The following is a 17495-nucleotide window of genomic DNA, read 5'->3' on the forward strand; positions in this document are numbered from 1 at the left end:
ATGAGGCCCCAAGGGTATCACACATACAGGCACCAAAAAAGCAGAAATCTCCATCATGCATACTTTTTCTGGCAGAGGCAAATTAAAATCTGCATCTGCGTAACAAATGATGAAGTACAATGGGTGCCCAAGTTCATCTGGATCATGGGCACAAGCTGATGTAAGTAATCAAACGAGGGGGATGAGGAATATAATATTTAATGAGGTCCTACACCCATATTCCTCGAGAATATGAATTGCAAAACAAGAGAAGGTAATTCCTCTGGGGGGCCTTATTAGACCCTGTAATGTGGTGCAATCAGACTATACTGACCTAGTGGATGAGTGGGATCTGACTGGTAAGATCAGATGCCCTCACATACCTGGTATGGTGTCTTGCTTCATCATAGGGCGCTCCTTGTCAAGCCGGTGCTGCAATGCCTTAGAGGTCTGTGGGCTATTTTTCGGAGATCTTTTGATCTGTTTAATGCTGTAAGGTCAGTGCGTGTGAGGGGCTAAGAATAGGGTGGTGAGGGGGGTGACATTCAAAGATCTAAGGGAATCCAGAAAATGTTTAATTCTGTTGGGATCCTTTGACACAATAAAAACCGACGCATCGTCGGTGGGGCGCGCTGAGTCAGACAGCGCCTACAGGTTCCAGGAGTCAGCGGGAGCCACAACGGACTGCCAGCCCCTCCCCTTCCCGCCGGGGGCTTTGAAAACTGCTCGCGCCTCCCGCTCCGCGGGAGACGCATCGTCGGTGGGGCGCGCTGAGTCAGACAGCGCCTACAGGTTCCAGGAGTCAGCGGGAGCCACAACGGACTGCCAGCCCCTCCCCTTCCCGCCGGGGGCTTTGAAAACTGCTCGCGCCTCCCGCTCCGCGGGAGACGCATCGTCGGTGGGGCGCGCTGAGTCAGACAGCGCCTACAGGTTCCAGGAGTCAGCGGGAGCCACAACGGACTGCCAGCCCCTCCCCTTCCCGCCGGGGGCTTTGAAAACTGCTCGCGCCTCCCGCTCCGCGGGAGACGCATCGTCGGTGGGGCGCGCTGAGTCAGACAGCGCCTACAGGTTCCAGGAGTCAGCGGGAGCCACAACGGACTGCCAGCCCCTCCCCTTCCCGCCGGGGGCTTTGAAAACTGCTCGCGCCTCCCGCTCCGCGGGAGACGCATCGTCGGTGGGGCGCGCTGAGTCAGACAGCGCCTACAGGTTCCAGGAGTCAGCGGGAGCCACAACGGACTGCCAGCCCCTCCCCTTCCCGCCGGGGGCTTTGAAAACTGCTCGCGCCTCCCGCTCCGCGGGAGACGCATCGTCGGTGGGGCGCGCTGAGTCAGACAGCGCCTACAGGTTCCAGGAGTCAGCGGGAGCCACAACGGACTGCCAGCCCCTCCCCTTCCCGCCGGGGGCTTTGAAAACTGCTCGCGCTTCCCGCTGCGCGGGACGCGCGCGGGCTAAGCCCGGGCAAAGGGCGGGCCCTCTGTGGCCCTCGGAGGCCAGAGGAGGCCGGGGCGGGCCACCCCACTTGGTCCTAACATAAGAGGTACAGAGACACCATACAGTTTACATATTTATGTTCCATTGTCCAGTGTCGTCGACGGGCCATACATAGTCCTCCCATGATGTCTTTTTGGGAAGAGCTCAATGCCGTGTGCGGCACTAACTATGTCCCTGATATATTAACCCCCCCCAGACTGGGCAAAGACAATGATCTCATAAACTGTACCACCCAGATTGTGCCTGTATCCCCTGATTTAATCCAATTCAACAATGAGGAAACTCCATTAAATGTTAATCTAATGTGTTGTAGCTCCCCATCCCTCCCTGCCAATCCAATTGTGTTAACGCCACATAAAGCAGGGTCTACATTAAATAATCCTGTTTCCCCCTTTCAATCGACCCTATTGGCCGAATTTGAGCGATTGTTGAATGCTGCTTTGTTACCCCTGGTCACTAAAATTAAGGAGTTGGGAGACAGGTTGACCAGTGTTGAACTAATAGTAAAAAGGTCTTACCCACCAACTGTAAATTCTGCTGTTTCCCCACGTTCCACGCTCTGTATAAACCCGGACAAGCCTATTCCTATTGAACTCAGAAAAGCACGAACAATTGACCCTGCCCTGAGTATACCCTTCCCAAGGGGCCATAATAACACTCCTAACCCCACTAGTGCCCCTTTTAAAGCCCCTAGATATCCTCAGCCAAGAAGGCATAGAATTAATTTACCCCCTGAAGCTGCCCCCTACGTGTCCGTTCTTTCCGGGGTGCCTGAACTTGGTCAGGGAAATCACGAAACAAGCGAGGAGCTGCTAAATAAGACCATCTTTTGGCTTCACAACAACAGACCGCTGCCGCCCGCCCTAGATGGCGGAATTGTGAGCGTCAGGAGGGTGGGGTGGTTAGGCAGGCTGCCTAAAGACATCTCGGGAGATCTGATATTGATCAGATTTAAACACAGGAACATTGTCCCCTTTTTAAGACTTTCTCAACCAAAACCCGGTGATGCCCCTATTTCTACTTGGGACTTGTTCGATTTTTACCCGGGTCCCAGAGTAATGAACAATAACAATTGGTGAAAGGGGACTCTGGCCACCATGTGTTTTATCATTTTCATACTCAGACATGTAAAATGGAAAAAGCCCATCATGTTCTTAATAATTGTATATATGTATTTTGTCGTACATGCTATGTCATTTTGTAAGGCCTAATTGATTGCTCCTTTTCTAGTTAACTTTTAATCACTCTAAGATTGGTTTTCCAGATCTTGCTTTTTAATTGGTTACCATTTACTTATTTTAATGAATTGACCAAATTGTTTGTTTTAAATTATTGTTGTAATTGTATGTTTGTATGATATTTTATGAAACTCTTCGCTTATATGATATTTCATTGTTGAATATCGAATAAAGCATATTTTGAACTTTTGAACTTTGAACTTGAACAATAAAAACCAGCTATGCTATCTAAGGGTGATTATGTACACTAATAGCTATCATGTGAAAAGAGTAAATGTAATGGGGTCGACATGTTTCATGCCTTATTTGCCAGAAAGGTCAGACGGCATTGCTTCATGACCTAGACATTACCCACCCTATGTATTAATTTCCAAGGGTCAATACATTTTAACCTGTACCCTCTAGAGGTTAAATATACTGCACCTGTTTTGATGCAGTGAGGATGGCTCCACCCAGGATTACAGGAAGAAGTTCCCCTTAGGTGAGGCAGAGGGACCGTGGCTCACCTATGGAGAGAGTGATCCTAGTGGAAGCACTGCCCTTGACCTACCCTCCTCTGCCAGCCTGGGTAGGTCTAGGGCACTGCTGACCGTTCTGGCAAATAAGGCATGAAACATGGCGACCCCATTACATTTACTCTTTTCACATGATAGTTATTAGGGTACATAATCACCCTTAGATAGCATCGCTGTACATTTGTTAATGAGTTGGTGGTTGGCTGCGAATGCGCTAGTTTCGCAATCTCCTTCAGTGCCAATCACACCATATCAGGGCTGCTGGTTTATCGACCTCCTGGTCCTGCTAAGGAGTTTAAATTCTCACTCATTGAAGTCGCCAGTGAACTGGCAATGAGCACTGCCAATTTCACTATTCTTGGCGACCTCAATCTACATTTTGACAGCCATACCGACACAGAAGTCAGTATAGCTTCCTGGCAGATCTGGCAGCCTGCGAACTGAGTCAACTAGTTGCAACTATCTTGAGGTGATATCCCCTTGTACATATGCCCATATATGCCATCCTACTGCTATAGATCACACATACTAATCTATACAACACACAGTGCTAGCCAACCGTTCACAATGCAATTTAGGTTCAGAATCAGCGCAATACAGCAACTATGGGCATGCAAAATTTAAAAAAATGAACTGAAATGAGAAAAATAAATGAATGGAATGGAATATACATAGTATGCAATTGTTTACGTGTCAAAGAACTGGGAATTTGAGAGAGGAGGTACCTTAATCAACGAGTCTTAACTAAAGACAACAATAAAAGTGGTTTTGTAACAATGGATTTGTTCTACCGTACCTACTAGTACAGCACGCTGTTACAGCACCATTCTGAGTTTTGCAGCTGGAATGGCCAGCAAGCTATATTGCTGGCAATTTCTGCATAATTTTCTGAAGTCCGGGGCCTTTTCCAGGCATGTATTCTGCCAGCTTTAAGCAACTGAATATGTACCCAGAAATGCTGGGCCGCCTATAAATCGTCTTTCTCGCAGCACGTAACTTGTGACTGCAAGTTGTGAGCACTGTCACTCATTTTTGGGGACTGGAAAATATTTTCACGGTTGACCCAGCGCAAGAGAGAAAGGCGAAAATGGGGAAAAGAGGAATTAAGAGAAACACAGGACAAGAAAGACAATGAGAGAAAGTAGGGATTGTAATAAAACCTGAGAGGGAGACATAAACAAAGAGGGACTGCAGGGAGATGGAAGAAAGAGCCATGGGGTAGAACCAAAACTAAGCAGCAGGGGCTTTCAGCAACTCTGGTGTTCTGCAAATCTCCCAGCGGCTCCTAGGGAAAACATTGGGACCCTAGAATTACTTGTTTTTTACACATTAAACAGCGCATGCAGCGCAGTTTGGACGCTTTGGAAAGACAGACCTACCTTGACGTTTACACTGCTGCAAATGTTTGCTAACAGCAGAAAAATGGCGGCCGAGGTCACAAAAGACGTCATGCTGGTCGGAGTTTGAGTCTGCAACTCTTTGCCTGCTTCGACTTGACTTTACCTAGAAGCTGGGGCTTGGGGTTTGCTTTTAAAGACTCTTGGGGGTTATTAAACAGCAGTTCGTCATTAATTGCTGCTTGCTCCCCAATCAAAAGCCTGTAGGATGTAAAGATCTACCGAGACAATAGTAAAGAGACTTCTTTGTGTGTCCAGGCATCAAACATTGCTGCGTTTGTTGATCCTGTCCTTTGTAGTACTGCATTGGAATATTCTCCATCTGTCAGGAAAGTCAAATACCAGCTTGATTACACACTCGCACATAGCTGCAAAATTATGTCTTAAAGTTAAACATAATTTATATGGGTAAATAAAAAATGCAAAGTACTTTTTATTACTCTTCCAGACAACAGGATCATATTCTTTACAGGGGCAAATAGAAATTAGAAAAAACAAACAATTGTACATCAGTTGCGACAAAAGTCATTTGATCTTCCATGGACCCACATGCGCTTGTGACAGGCTCTTTCACTAGTAATCAGAACACTTTCTGGGAAAGCAAATGGCTGTTTGAGGGGCTCGCTTCCTATTTAGTTTTGGGTTGATTTATGTCAAAATGTAACAGACCTTTCACCCACAGCATCTCGTCTTTGGGACTGTTTGCTGTTTGTTTGACCATAATATCATTCTGTCCTGCATTTGCAATGCATTTTGTTCTATTCTCCTGTTAGACCTGATATCCTGGAGTGATGAAGGTATGATTGCATTGTGATACCCTTTTAATGAATGTACTATATATCCATAAAATGTAAATAGATCCAAAAAGATCACAGTTTAATTAATATCAATAGTCTTGTTATTTTTCAGAGACATGCTGCCTGCGTCCAGTCTTCCACTGTGTTAAGTCCAATATTGGCAGTGTCTAATTTATCTATCCACAGTAACTCTTTTTTTGACAACAGACTTGACTTGTCTCCACATCTGGGGCCAAGTTTGGCTTGTTCAATCACCTACCAACATATGGATTCTTCTATGTGTAGATGTACCCATGAGTTTTTGTTGCCTGAAATGTGCCAGGATTTACAGCTGAAATTGTGTATTTTATTATCCTTGGTATGGTTTTCCCCAACGTTTTGCCTTGAATCCTCCTCTTTTTGCTGACTTTGTTTTTGCTGGACTCTGGACGATGTACCCTTTACAACTGCTAACCTGTGCTAATGTGTCTGTGCTCTTTCTCTAAAACATGGTAGCATTCACTTATGCACGAGTGGCATATTTCATTTACTTGTAAGTCCCTAGTAAAGTGCACTACATGTGCCTAGGGCTTGTAAGTGCTACTAGTTGGCCTGCAGCCCTGATTGTGTCATCCACTTAAGCAGTCCTTTAAACATGTCTGAGGCCTGCCATTGCAGAGCCTGTGTGTGCAGTTTTAATCTGTCATGTTGTCTTGGAAAATTTATTATTTTGTGTGGCCCAAACCTTCCCTTTTAATGTATTTAAGTCACCCCTAATGTAGGCACTGGACATCCACATTGACAGGGAGGAGTGTCCTTAAACGTTGGACATGTACCTTTAGGTTTGACACATCTTGGTCATGAAAATCTCTCAAATTCGTAGGCAGTCTCTTGTCCATTTGACTGGGTGTAGTTGGCAGTTGGACTTTATATAAACTTACTAGACAGCCACACACAATGGGAGCTTAGGTGTGACTGGATGGGTCACCACTGGTAGGATGGGAGGCATTTGCTGTGCCCAGTCACGCTTACACCTGAATATGCTCTTTCCTGTCTCCACACAAAGGGCTGCATATCCTCTGTAGTTAGTCTTGAGTCAGGGCAGGGAAGACAGGGCATCTGTGAACCTGGGCACTTCAAGGGCAAGCCTCTAGAAGTGTCTCCCCATTTTAAAGACACAACTGTGTTTACAAGAAGGACACCAGACATCACCACTTCAATATACTTCTGGACCTGTGGATACTCTGCTAGGAAGAATGACTTATGTGCCACTTAAAGGACGGACTGCCACTGTGCTGTACTGCTACTCTTAAGGAGCTGCTGCCTTGCTGTGCTGACCTGCTGCTTGCTGCCCTCATGCCTGGGGAGAAGAACTGGACCTGCAACCCATTTTGAACCCGGGACCCCAGAGTGACGCAGAGGGCTAGTGTTCCATTTGCATGCCTCAAAGCGTTGTTGTTTGTGTTAAATTATCTAAAAAAGGCTGTAATATATGCAGGCACCAGGTGTTGAAAAAAGTTGAAAAAACATTAAGAAGTACTATTGTGGGAGATTGTATAAATACAGGAAAGAAGTTGTTTAGTGGTGGGTCCGCTTAAAACATGTGGGTAGGTTAAAATACAACACACCAAAGTGAATGATCATAAATGGACTCACCTAATTGTTTCAAAGGACAATACTATAACAGGCTTGTTTCTATAGCCATACAGAGATCAGAGCAAAACAGCAGCCCTAACTTTTCTGAAAAAACAACACATTTTACTAGGCAATCATACCCATATGCATGCGGTACTGATCAAAATTAGAAAAGCTCTGCCATCCATTGGATGCAGAGCAGTACTTACTAGGAGCTGCAAGCAGACTCTGAAATTCGGAAAGGCTGTCTACTTTCACATGCATGAGCCATCTAAAAATATACTAGCGGCTTGATGCGTGCACGCTATTGTGTGGGTGGAGCTTAATACTGGTGAGTGTAGGGAATGGATTGGAATTTGGGAGGAGCACAATGCTGAGTTACAAACGTTATTTGACAAAAAATACTTAATATTTAAATGGAAAAATATGGTATTGATTGAGAAACAGTAATTATACAAATTTTTTATTGTGGGTGGTGGGTGGGAAAGGCCATAGTGAAAATAAAAAAACATACCTTAATGAAATTAGAAAAAATCTTCACTGGAGTGATGAAGGTATAATTGTCATTGTGATACCCTTTTAATGAATGTACTATATATCCATAAAATGTAAATAGATCCAAAAAGATCACAGTTTAATTAATATCAATAGTCTTGTTATTTTTCAGAGACATGCTGCCTGCGTCCAGTCTTCCACTGTGTTAAGTCCAACATTGGCAGTGTCTTATTTATCCATCCACAGTAACTCTTTTTTTGACAACAGACTTGACTTGTCTCCACATCTGGGGCCAAGTTTGACTTGTTCGATGACCTGCCAACATATGGATTCTTCTATGTGTAGATGTACCCATGAGTTTTTGTTGCCTGAAATGTGCCAAGATTTACAGCTGAAATTGTGAATTTTATTATCAGATGGGTGGGGTGATTGCTTGACTGTAGGTGTTAAGTTTAACAACGGGTCATATTATACAATGTGTGGCATGAATATTCCAAATAATAAAAGATAACTACCAAGATGGGTCTAATGAGGAGTATATCATTACTACGACCGCCAACCCCTCCTCCCAGAGGGGATTAAGGCGGTAGTAACTATCAGCTGATACATCACAAACCTAGAAAATACCACCCACAATTAAAATGTGCTCTTTCCAGTTACTGTTGGTGGGAAATTTTATTTCATTGGTATTTATTTCATTATTGAACACTAATTACATGAAAAAGGGTATCAAGGGACCTTAGATCCACTGGGTATAATTTCCTTATTCAAGTCTTCCTAGCGACGAGTGGCCGTTATCTGGGATGCATAGGGATTCGGCTTTGCAGCAATCTCCCTGACACCTTGTGTTCAGAATGTCATTTTCATTTAGGGCTGAGCTTAACTCTTTTCTCAGACACTTTCCATGCAGACCACTGCTTTGAGACTCCTATCATTGAATAAAGTCAGTATACAAACATGAGTAATCATTCATTCACTAAAGAATACATATCTGTAATTATCTGAAATTATTAAATGTACTAGGTACTTTGCTTCTTTGGTGTTTCCTATAGCAGGCTTGATCACCAACCAAGACACATCTCCCTGATAGGAATTGAGTTGTGCTGGCAACAGTCATTTATGCTCAACTTTTCACTCAAGCTATTGGGCATTTTTGTTGAATTAAGTCCCAAGCAGAGCAGCTCTGGATGCACATGAGTACGTAATTTGTGCAGTCAAGTTTCTGCAAGGGGCATAAAATCAGTGGAAACTTTTTCTCTGGTCTTCAAGGTATACATAGGGGATTTCCTGTGTGCACTTAATATGTATTTTCAGGTATCTTAAGTATGTGCAAACATCAAAGGGTCAGATTTACTAACCTTTCACGCAACACAGTGTAGTGAGGCAACTTGATGTGCTGCGTTGTGCCAAATATAAGATATGGTACACTTCTGCTTTCTCTCATAGCGCTCAGGCACTTTGGGCAGCCTAGTGCTAAAGCAATCACCCTTGCGCCATGGTGCAAGGGTGCCTATGGTACACAGAGAATTGATTTTGTTCAACAAGAGATATCAACCACACAAAACAATCTCTCGAGGCATTTACCTCTTTCTATGTGTGCTGTAGATTGCAGCACACATAAAAACAGAAAATAACGAGGAGAAAAAAGATTTTTATTCTCATTCCGCCATTTTCTGGGAGGCATAGCGATTTCACACAATCCCAGGTTTACAACTTAAGTAAATCTGGGATTGCTTGAAGAACACCTCCCAGAATTAAATGTAACGCAATGCAGCACAAGCTGCTGTACTGCGATACATTTTTCTTACAAAGCCACATAAGGGGGTGTAAATTGCACCTTGCCTGGCTTTGTAAATATCTACTAGTATTTTGCGTCATGGATGCGCCACAATAGTGGTGCAACAATGATGCAAAATGTAAGTAAATGTGGCCGGCATGTGGGAGTTTAGCATTATGCTCAATGAGTGAATAAGGAATAATGCTCACCTAAAGCACATCAACATCAATTCCTGATCTCTGTGCATCCAATTTTGGCCAACCATGCTCACGCACCTTGGCACAAGGCCATTCGATTAACTGTTTTTTTGTGAGGACATGGGCCTGAAACACTTAATTGTAGAACTCCTTTGTAGTAGTTTATTCGATCAATAACATGCTCATTCATAAAACATCACATTTGAAAATACAAAACCCAAAAGACTGCTCCCAATCAATAAAAAGGAATAATACAACATCACGTTAGATATATATATATATATATATATATATATATATATATATATTTTACTCCAACTCGCCTTCAACTTCTGTTCTAGAGACAAACAGACAAGCGTGGACCCAGTATAGTAAGTGCATCAATTTATTTCGCCAATGCCGTCATAACGCGTTTCGGGAGATCCCTCCCTTGATCACATCTTAAAACATAATTTAAAAGAACCTCATTCAATACTTAATTAAAAATGACTTTAAAATATCATAAAAAGACAAACGTTTCATTACCCCCTAAGTATAATTTTAAAAGATGGAGAGAAGATGAACGAGGTAGAATAGCACCGTACAAACTTTTTTAAACACGGGCCCCAATAATTTTTGTTCCTGGCCTACTGTAGGACTTAAGTTCTCCCTTCCCCAATGGAAGCTCCATTGTCATGACACGTGCTTTTACCAAACCTAGTTCTTTTCCACTATGCATAAAGCAGGTACCTAGACAGTGTAAAAACAAGCCACCCAGTTGTATCTGATTTAAAAACACGCAGAGCTTCTCTAGGGCGTGAAAAAGAGAGCACGCAGCATGCTGGAACAATCCAGGTTTTCCTCAATGCTGCATACAATGGGCAGAAAAATTATAAAATGCTCTAGTGTTTCAGGGCTGGCGTTGCAACGGGGGCATAACAAGGTTACAGATGCATTCTTCCAATTACCTTCCAGGGCATTTAATGAAAGAGCCCCAGATCTAAACTGTATATAAAGTGCAAATGCTTGAAGGGGTTCAATTTCATCCATATATATAGTTCAAACTTAAACCAACTTTTTAAGGCTAAAAACATGTTGTTAAGGAACCATTGACCCTTACTTCAATACATAAGGAGTCAATATACGCCGGGGTTTTCCCACATATCCCCCATCCAAGTTTATAGGGCCAAACCTTTACTTTACTTTTTTGAACCATAGTGGGTTCTCCAGTCTGATTGTGATAGGTAAAAAGCTCCTCCGTTGCCTCCTTAACCGGAATCTGCGTCACTGGGACAGAGTCTAAGCCAAAACATAAGCGCTTTCAGGACGGCAAAATGGTCAATAGATCTTAGACCGAGGTCTAGGCGGAGGGGTATGAGTGGCATATTTCTTGGTAAGTTTAGAGCTGCTTGTGAAAATTTATTTTCTGATATTTCAAATTGATTCAATTGTTCTAGCCCCCACAATTCAGTCCCATATAGTGCTGTGCCCTTTCCCAGTGCCCTGTGTATTTCTAAAATTGGGGAGATTGGACGAAGAGGAGAACTATTAGCTTTCTTAATTATAGCATAGTCTACATGTTGCAGAGAGAGTACACTCTTCTGAATATGGGGAGTTCAGGCCAGGTTTTCACTGACTCTAATCCCCAAGTAATCAAACGCCTTGACCTGGTCTAACCTTTGGTTATTTAGGCGTAGTTTATTCTTTGTGGATTTGTATAGGTTAAAAAAGCAAACACTTGGTCTTTGAGCAGTTTATTTAAAAACCCCTTTCTTTACACACAGTTGCAAATTTAGGGCTAGATGTAGGTAATCTGATTTTACCGATTCGTAAATACCGAATTTTACCTATTCGGTATTCAAAAATCGGTAAATGAGATGTAGGGGAAAAATCTGTATTTTTTACCGATTCGGTAAATTTCGGTATCGGACTTTCGGAAATTACCGATTCGGTATTTACCGATTCGGTATTTACCGAATCGGTATTTCCCATTCATCCCTATGGGCAAAAAGGCCCATAGGAATGCATTGGAAATACCGAATCGGTAAATACCGAATCGGTAAATACCGAATCGGACAGCAAGCAAAAGTGAAACTTAACACAACAGCCAATCAGGTGCAACCACCCTCCCCCTTCCTACCAGGAAGTGGCTACACAGGCAGCTGCAAGTAATTAGAAGGTTCTGGAGAGGCAGTTGGAGCAGAGAGACTGGGAGCAGCAGCAGCAGACAGAGTTTGTGCTCTTTTAAAACTTTAACATGGCAAGCAGCAAGGACACAGAGCAGACTGAAAGGAAAAGAAAGCTCAAATTCAGCAGCATGGAGCTACAGGTCCTTGTTGAGGAGGTGGTAAAGGTTCACCACAGACGTTTTGGAAAGCAGTCCCCTACTGTGCCAGAATCAGCAAAAAGGAAGATTTGGCTTGAAATCTTAGAGAAAGTCAATGCAGTGGGAGTGACCATCAGAGTCACTGAAGATTTAAAAAAGAGGTTCTATGACCTAAGGAGCCTCACAAAAAAAATTGGCTGACCACCACAAACAGGCCTCGCAAACAGGTGGAGGAAGGAACACTGCACCCCCTCTCACCGACCTGGAGGAGATGGTAGCCACAACCCTGGAGCCTGAAAGCGTCCATGGACTGGGAGAAGTGGACAGCTCGGCGAAAGCTGCAACTAAAAAAGGTAAGATGCATGCACAGCAATCCCCCACATACCCCCATCCATCCCTCACCCCTTGCAGCTAAGTTACCCCAGTCCCAGGGTGTCTGTGCAAAACTGTAGCAATGCATCATGGTACACGTAGTCAGTTAATGAAAGAGCATGTCACACAGCACTGTAACCACCAAGGTAGTCAAATGAATGCAGACAAAATGAAGGGCAGGCAGCATGTACAAAGTGCAATGGCATATGTTTAATTGTAGTGGCTGTGAGACATTTGCACCTAGCTGATATGTGCTCATATGTCCACAGGTCACACATCCAGAAGGCAGTCTGAGGAGGCAGAAGGCACGGCACCCGAGAGGGATGACAGTCATGAGCCAGGTCCCAGTGCATCACAGGACACAGGTGTTCCGAGTGGGCAGCCACCTTCCCAAGAACCTGACATCAGTGAAGAAATGCAGGCCTCCCTAATACCTTCACAGTCACCACTATTGATTTTGTCACCCGAAATGCCAGCATCCTTTGAAATAGAAACACCTGCTGCACACCCTAGCAGGAGGCATGTCGTTTCCCCACTGCTGGAAATGGAGACAGCTGCTGGTGAAATGGTGGGTGAAGACTCACACAACTTGCCTGAAGCTGCCATCTCTGCCACACTGCAGCCCAGCACAGAGCCTGTACCAAGTACCACTAGACGCCGCACACTACAAGGAAGGAGTGTAGGTGCACGTGGGGAGGGGTCCAGTGTCTTCCAAGGCCTGGAGGGATCCATGGTCAGGATTCAGAGGATGCAGGGCAAGGGCATCATGTGCTGTCAAAGACAAATGCGTAACCTCAACATCAACATGCAGGAAATTGGTAAGGGCATCAGGGAGCTGGTGGAAGTTAACAAGAGCATTGCAACAGGCATACATGACATGTCCCAATCCATGCAGCAACTGTGCACAAAACTGGACTCTGAAATTACATCAAGGCGCAGGGAGAAGCAGCGTGCAGAGAGAACTGTGAAATCTATCCACCACCTGGCAACAGCCACATCCCTGCTATGCAGGCGTAGCATGAATAGTCAGGAAGTCCTGACTCATAACAGCAATCAGCTGACAAGGGGCATAGCCGGAAGGACCGGTGCGCTGAAGGCTCTACTCAATGCTCAAAGTGCACAAACTGCTGCTATTGACGTGCCGGACACTGAAGGTAGCACCAGTAGGAGCAGCATGGCAAGCCCCCATGTCGTAGAGACAAGGAGGAGCAGCAGGCGACAGGGTGAGGCTACAGGCCAAACGCCCAGTGAACAGGTTGAGCCACATACACCTGCCAGTGCAAAGCGTGGCCGCAAATGAACAGTTGATACTATGGCCTACTGCCATTGGACATTAAAATCATAGATAAAAAAGTTTTTGTTGCACATTTGTGCCATTTAAACCTGCCTAGTAACAATATACAACTACGGTGGGTGGATTCAACACCTGTCCGTGTGTGTTTGCTCACTGTGAGCATTGCTGTGAAATGCTTACTGTTGCACTTTTGTTCTTTAACATACCTAGAAATATACTAAATAAAACAAAAGCTTGTGCTTTCAATATAGCTCTCAGTGTCATCACTTACTCAGAAATAGTTGCGTGTTATTTCCTCACGTCTGTATCTGCCATCACTTGGTGTTGACACTCCAGCAGGTTGTGTTTCAGGCACAGCAATGTCGTCGTCATGATCCTCATAGTCTGACAACTCCACCTCAGTCCCCCTCTTCACAGCAAGATTGTGCAACATAGCACAGGCAGCAATGATCTTACAGCAGGTGATGGGGGTATACTGCCTTGCACCTCCGCTCTTGTGCAAGCATCTGAACCTGCTTTTCCAGATACCAAATGTTCGCTCTACAACATTGCGTGTGCTCTTGTGTGCCCGGTTATATCTCCTTTGGCTGGGTGTTGAGGGGTTGAGGTAGGGGGTGAGTATGAAGGAGCGGAGGGCATATGCACTGTCTCCTAAAAGGAAATGGGAATAATTTACTCACAGGCATACATGTGCTGCTTACTGCAATAGGTGTTATTGGGGTCGCACACTGTGTCTTACCTAGGAGGTATCCTTCACCAAATTCACCTGCATTCAGCCGTGCATAGATGCCACTGTTTTGAAATATATAGGAGTCGTGGGTACTCCCAGGGAATTTTGCCACAAGGTTAGTAATGGCGAACTTTGCATTGCAGATCACCTGCACATTGATGGTGTGGGTGGACTTCCTATTCCTGTATATATATTCGATGGCAGCAGGGGGACAAATGGGAATGTGCGTGCCATCAATGTAGCCAATTATATTGGGGAAACGTGCCATCTGGTAGAAGTCTGATTTTGTTTGGACCAGTTCAGCATGAGTTGCAGGAAAAGATATATAATGCTCCATCCTCTGTAACATGGCGTCAAGGAATTTGTGGAAAAACCTTGACAGGCTGCTCTGGGTCACCCCACCTACCGCAGCAACCACACTCTGGTAACTCCCAGACGCAAGCAGGTGTGGGCTGCACAGCACCTGCACATGGGGAGGAATAGCGTGTGCCTTCGGGGTAGTATGCTCCAACAGTGGGTGAAGGTCCCTGATGAGTTCCGTGATGGTGTCTGGGGCCAACCTGTACCTCTGGAGTATCTCTGCCTTTGTGAGCATGAACAGGGTTATCCTCTGTCTGTAGACCTGCTCCTCTCTCTGCCATTCCCTCTCTCCTTCCTCCTGTAGCCGTAGCCGTCTTGCAATGACATAAAATGCCGCTATTGTGCAAGAAGAATTGCATTTTGGGTCCATTTATATAGGTTGCACCTGTTTACCACCTGATTCCAATCCATGGTAAATACCGACTCTTAAATACCGAATTTTAAGCAAATTCGGTATTTCAGAGCTTCCCTACATCTCAATATCCATTTATACCACTTCTTATTTACCGAATCGGTAAATTTACCGAATCGCAAACCGTTGCGATTCGGTAAATTTACCGATTCTGTAATATTTCCGATTCGGTATTTTACCGATTCGGTAACTTTACCGAATCGGTAAATTTACCGATTCAGACGATTTTTGGTCTCCTACATCCAGAAAGCTCAATACCGGTCGGTAACGGCCGAAAATACCGATTTTCGGCCGTTACCTACCGTTAAAGGGCTTCCTACATCTGGCCCTCAGTGAGTACTTTATGGATCCTCATAGGGGTTTTAGAAATAAGCAGCATGTCGTCAGCAAATTAAAAACCGCGGTTTGTTTGCCCGCAAGTTTCGGAGGATCCCACCACAATCGTGGAGATCTTTGATGAGCCGTTCATATATAAGTCGAACAAGGTAGGTGCCAAGGCACATCCCTGGCGTACCCCTTTTAAAACCAGGGTATTTTTTGTTAGACTACCATCTATATTCCATCTAACTTTAGCATAGTTTTCAGTGTGTAACCGGACTGGAAGTTGAAGAAACCCCACTGGGAGACCAAGTTCACTTAAGGCAACCCATAGTTTAGAGTGATCTATAGAATCAAACGCTGTTTTCAAATCGAGTAAAACAACGTACAAATGGCCCTTGAAAATGGTTACCTCTTTCCAAATTAATAATAAAAACAGAAACACCTGATCTAGGGTACTCGTGTAGGGTTTAAAACCAGCCTGCTGATGAGAAAGTATACAAAAGTCCTCCATCCAGCCTTGGATGTGTGTTAAAATCATTTTACTAAATATTTTTTGGGATACATCTATAAGGCTAATGGGCCTATAGATACCATCAAGTCACCCATGTCGCCTTTTTTAAATATGGGAAACATTTCTGGGCTTTTCCATGAGTCAGGGATGTCCCCCCCATGTGTGATAGCTGAATATACTGAATGGAGTACAGGGGCCCATACACTGGGTTCTGAAACGTACAGATCCCCAGGTAACCTATCAAGGCCTGGCGCCTTCCCTGGCTGTAGAGAAGAAATCACATTCAGCGTTTCTTCTAGTGAAAAATGAACTTCTTCCACACATTGCACTGTAGATGGATCCATATTAAGAGCTACTGTATCATCCTCCTCCAGGTGCACTTCTCCCGAGAACAGACTCTGGAAGTGCTATACCCACACTTCAGGTTGTATATAAAAATCTGTTTCGCTAGCGGGCTGTTTCATACCTTTCGATAGCAAGTGCCAGAATGACTGGAAGTCCTCTTTCTTGACGCCACCACCAGAGTCCGCCAATTCTCTTACTTTCATGCCCTTTTGCCCTTCCCCTGAATTCTCTTATAGGCTCTGCTTTAATTAAATAGCCGATCCTTACTCCTTTTTTACTGCCCTAGAAAGAGCTGATTTGCTTTGTTTGCAGTCTTCATTGTACTATGGAGCTACTTTAACAGTGGCTATTTTGGATGTTACGCTGTCTGCTAACAATAGTCTTTATATTAGATGATAAGCTCAAAAAAAGTGGACAAAATGGTATCTTCATTTAGATCAGTATTTCCCAATACTTCTAAGGCCTCAACGACTCTTTTATAGATAGCTGATCGGAGCAAATCATCAGATATTTTCTGAGGCCATTTAATTTTCCTTTTATTGCTGGAAGTAATAACCGGAACTCCTTTGTAAATCTGAAACACCATTGTGAATCAACTTCCTTGTATTGCATTTAATTGTCTATTGCAGCCCTCGTGGCACAGCACCTGCTTTATAGTTTGTGGCAGGGTGTTTCATTGAGGTGTGGCTGATGTGCACATAAAGTGCTGTAAACTCTTAGCTGGGAAAAGGGTTACCAGCACATTGGTTCCTTTGGTTGTTTCCAGTCAAACCTGCTGCTGCTACTTGAAGAAACTGCATGGGAGGAAAGAGCAGTGTTTAAATATACCAAATAACTATTTACGGTCCCAGTTTTGTCGTGCTGCTTTGACCTTAGAGGTGGTAAGCTATTTGCAATAAGACGTAATCATGCAGAACAAAAGACCATCTCCACAGTCTCCCCAATTGCACTGTATGACACCCAATGGTTTGATTTGATTTGATATGAATTGTTATTTATATAGCGCAGCGAATGCTGAGGCGTCTTGGCACTTACTGTGATACATAGCTGACTGGAGCGACCTGACTCTCAGTGTTTAGGTTTTAGCAATCAGCCAGGTTTTTAATTATTTCCTAAACCTAATCGGTTTGGTTGAAGGTGTAGGGTGAGAGGCATCTGATTCCAGAGTTTTGCCACACAGAAAGACAGTGTGCGGCTCCCCATCTGGCCTTGCATGTTTTTTGGAACACAGACCAAGTCCTCAGTAGAGGATCTAAGAGTTCTTGCTGGAGAATACCTAGTGAAAAGTTTCAGTACACAGATATTCCTCCATAGAGGGCCTTATGTACTAAACAGAGAGACTTAA

General features: G+C 44.2%; 1 protein-coding gene across 1 annotated transcript in view; it reads right to left on the bottom strand.

Annotated features, from left to right (window-relative positions):
* The window catches only part of LOC144753326 (guanylin-like), a 45129-nt gene extending 40374 nt beyond the window's left edge, over positions 1 to 4755 (bottom strand). The window contains exon 1 of the mRNA XM_078641062.1: positions 4603 to 4755. Within this exon, the coding sequence (XP_078497188.1) occupies positions 4603 to 4674 (72 nt within the window). The 5' untranslated portion in view covers positions 4675 to 4755. The remainder of the gene's footprint in view (positions 1 to 4602) is intronic.
* Between the last annotated feature and the right edge of the window lie 12740 nt (positions 4756 to 17495).

This window comes from Lissotriton helveticus, chromosome 5_1 (assembly GCF_964261635.1).
Source record: "Lissotriton helveticus chromosome 5_1, aLisHel1.1, whole genome shotgun sequence".
Lineage (NCBI taxonomy): Eukaryota > Metazoa > Chordata > Amphibia > Caudata > Salamandridae > Lissotriton > Lissotriton helveticus.